Consider the following 3683-nt stretch of genomic DNA (forward strand, 5'->3'; position numbering starts at 1 on the left):
AAGCTCCTACTGCAGCCGCGAGCTCCGCGAGCTTCAGGGGTGTTCATGGTGTTTATTTGCTGCTGGTTTTCCCAAGGATTTTGGACAATGATAGACATAATGCGCCATTCTCTTCCTGGGGCCCAGACATGTGCACCTACACCACAGCTGAGTACAGTCTCTCTCTATGGGACCTGCCCTTCTTGCAGACCCAGCCTGAGCCCCTCAGGAAAGTGGAGGTAAGTCACTTCCAAGCATCCTATGCATGGGAGAGCAGAAAATCTGATGCAGACCATTTGTGCCTTTTGCTATAGGAAAATGCAAAGCTAGTAGAGTGAATTAATTCTGAGACAGACAATAGAGTGGGGCCCCAGGCAGGGTCACTCAAGAGACACAACTTTTTCCTCAGAGCTTTTAGCAGAAGCAACTCCATTCTGAGCCCTCACAACTTTTGAAGCTTTTCTTGGAGGACCCTGTCTCTGCTCTCAAGGCAGTTAGAGAAGGCATCCAACTTTCCAGAAGCTTCCGAAAAGGAGCATCTTTATCTGAAAGAGAGCTCCTTGCTTATCGTGGGCTTAGTGATGCCCCTGGGGACCCAGCATATGAATCTGTGGCTCTAACTCATCAGGACATGTGTGTGAGGAGGGAAAACACTCCCACAAGGGAAAATGCTATTAGTGGCCTTACTTCTGGTACTCTGCTTCTAGTCACCTCCTAAATGGATAGGATTTCTCTACCACTGTAGAATACTATTTTCCTAAACCCATTTCTACCTCCTCCCACTAAATAATTATCTTCATGAAAAGGGACAACCTAGGGGAAAAAAATTGGTCTTAATGTGGGGTAACTTTGAGCTGGGGAATGGGCAGCGATAGCACTTTCGGGACTATCGCCGGTGAGTATCCACATTCTGAAATTTAAAACAAAAGCTACTACTTGCCAGCGCTGTTAGCTAATTGTCAGACAACAGAGAAACACACTGCAGCCAGAAAAGTCCCCACTGAGTTTGGGCGGCTGATTCCTCTGGCAGCAAATGAAAGCTTTGGCTGTTGCCCCTGAGTACTGGCTGAGCAAGCCAGGACTGAGCCCACTGCATGTTCCCGCCCCGCCCCCACTGTGGGCACAGCGTGTGTGTGTGTGTGTGTGTGTGTGTGTGTGTGTGTGTGTAGGTGCAGGCAGCCTGACACAATTTTAGGCAGCTGCACACTTCACCCAGGGACACCACACCGGTGAAAGTCATCCCACACCTCACAGCCAGGGTGAGCACAGCCTCAATGGACAACAGTTTGGAGGCATTGTTTACAAATCAATTTCCCCCTCTAAATAGGCTGTTATAAGAGTGGACCCGTCTGCTTGCCCAGGGTGGGCCCACCTGTCACTGGGACTTCCTAGCCAGTGGTCACACTGTATTGATCTTTTTAATCCCCTCTCTTTGAAACACAGAGCCAGCTGACTTGGAGTTCCTCAAAAGAAAGACTCTCCCACTGCCCCTACCTCTACAGGTAGCTGCTCTCCAGGGCTAATTCCTCGCTCAAAAAGTCTTAATTGGCTTATGGGGAGCCTGAAAGATCTCCCTTGTGTTTACAAGGTGACGGGAAATGATGGATCCCAAACTCCCTAGTCTGTCTTTATCCTGTCCTTGGTGAAATCAGGTGCATTTTATAGTTTACTGGTTTTTGAAACAAGACTGGAAGGTTTGGAGGTGGGTGGGGATAGTGTTTCATTTTAGTGGTTGAGCTGCCCGAGGAAGGGAAGAAAAGCCCCAGAGACACACCAACATGAAGCAAGAAACGTGGTGACTTATTTTTTTTTACTTAGTTTTTATTTACACGAAACATCTGCAGTACAAAAATGTAAACTTTGATAGCTCATAATAATAGAATAAACTCTTTATGTACAAAAATACATTTTCCTATGAATGAAGCATCTTGAATAAATTAAAGTACTCTCCAGCCCGGTGCCTGAATAGCTGCGCAAGCATCTCGGGCTCTTCCCGAGCAGGCCTGCCGTGGTGGGGTCAGGATCCATAATGCATGAAGCCCACGCCTTGTCTCTCCTTTTTAAGCCTTTTCATTGTATTGTTAGCCGGCTCAAACCGAATTTTCATGCTCGTTTTTCTTCATTAGAGTTCTACAAATTGTAAAATTGACTTTTCACCTCGTCTTCAGGGGCTGATCTGTCCCTTTTCTAAATCACACTGAAGTGGTGGCTGGGGTCAGCTCTGAGCCAGCCACAAAGGAGGTTTTGTGGAGTTCAGAAAGTGCAAAAGGAAAGGCTGTCTAGGGGCGGGCAGGAGGGGCCTAAGGCTGAGGGCTGGAGAAACAGAGCAAGGGGCAGACACGGTGAGGGTGCAGCGACCTAACAAGCGGCTCAGGTATCCCCCACCCCTTTAAAGCTCCTGCTTCCTCCCTCCGCCTGGAGTGGGGGTCCCGCAGCTGGGGCCCCATCTACTGCCTGTTGCCTGGGGGAGGGGGAGGCAATGGTGTCCAAAAAGGGCCTAGTGGTAAGGGATGAAACAGGGCGACGTGTGGAGCAAGTCTTTGGGCAGGCCGGGGAAGGAGAAAAGGGGGTCGCCTGGACCGTAGGAGAAGTCTTCGGAGGCGGCAGGGCTACTGGGGTCAGAGAGAGGCGAGGCGGCGGCAGCGCACGGGGAGGCGGCAGCACCGGAGCCCCAGGATTCGGCGTCGCTGGCGGGGCTCGGGGGCCCCGGCAGGCAGGGGGCACACTGCGGAGGCAGGAGGCGCTCCCGGACACCGCCCGCGGACAGCCCCTGATCAGCCAGGCGCAGAGTCTCCGCCAGAGCCCAGATGTAGTTGTAGGCGAAGCGCAGCGTCTCGATCTTGGTGAGCTTGGTGTCGTCGGGGAAGGAGGGCAGCACGCTGCGCAGCGCATCCAGCGCCGCGTTCAGGTTGTGCATGCGGTTGCGCTCGCGGTCGTTGGCCTTGACGCGCCGACTCCTTCGCAGCGAGTGCAGCAGCGCCTCCGAGCGCACTCGCGCGCGGCCCCTGCGCCGCCGCCGCTCCTGCTCGTCGTCCTGTGCCCGGGGAGTCTCGGAAGCCCCGTGAAGGCCGGGTGCGCCCCTGCGGGCCGGCCCGGGCGGCCCCGAGGAGGAAGCTGGTGTGTGGAGCCTGGCACAGTCCTCCTCGTCGGTGAGGAAGCCGGACAGGTCGCTGCTGCTGCTGCTACTGCTGCTGCTGCTGCTGGCGCAGTCGAGGTCCGAGAGGCAGGTCTCCAGAGGGGCTGGCATCGTTGCGTCGTGCAGGACCGACGGACAGTTAGAGGGTGCTTAGAGGGCAGGAGCCTGGGTTGAGGGCAGGGGTGCCGGGGCGCACTTACTTTAGGAACGGCCCGGGCTTACTGTGCCCGCTGCGGGCGCAAAGGCCTGGAAGGGCTCTGGGGCGCACCGGGAACTTGGCCTCGCCTCCTTCTCTTTGCCTGCAGGGGCCACGCTCCGCTCCAGCCGGTCTCCTGAGTGATCTCGCCGGCAATCAGATCAGCTCGTGTGAGTACCGAGTGTGGCACACGACCGGCCTCAGGACCCCTTAAGTACCCGGCGCAACAATGGGCGCCCCCCTCCCTGGCCACCTCCGCCCTTGAGGCAGCCCCCTTGAATGGAGCGAGGCGGCAGGTCAGCCCCGTGCGGTGCCCGGGTATTTGCATAATTTATGCTCGCGGGGGGCCGCCCCCGCCCCTCCCCCCTCCCG

The 3683-nt window shown here is 55.6% G+C and overlaps 1 protein-coding gene across 1 annotated transcript; it reads right to left on the bottom strand.

The window, feature by feature from the left end:
* Window positions 1-1897: 1897 nt before the first annotated feature.
* On the bottom strand, window positions 1898-3478 carry NEUROG1 (neurogenin 1). The gene has a single exon (XM_019740253.2). The coding sequence runs from the start codon at window positions 3224-3226 to the stop codon at window positions 2477-2479; it is 750 nt and encodes a 249-aa protein (XP_019595812.2). The 5' UTR covers window positions 3227-3478; the 3' UTR covers window positions 1898-2476.
* Between the last annotated feature and the right edge of the window lie 205 nt (window positions 3479-3683).

The sequence above is a fragment of the Rhinolophus sinicus genome, linkage group LG10 (assembly GCF_036562045.2).
Source record: "Rhinolophus sinicus isolate RSC01 linkage group LG10, ASM3656204v1, whole genome shotgun sequence".
Classification (NCBI taxonomy): domain Eukaryota; kingdom Metazoa; phylum Chordata; class Mammalia; order Chiroptera; family Rhinolophidae; genus Rhinolophus; species Rhinolophus sinicus.

Bases quoted from the DNA above. Each gene is read 5' to 3' on its own strand.
- NEUROG1 (XM_019740253.2), bottom strand. From the start codon at position 3,226: ATGCCAGCCCCTCTGGAGACCTGCCTCTCGGACCTCGACTGCGCCAGC.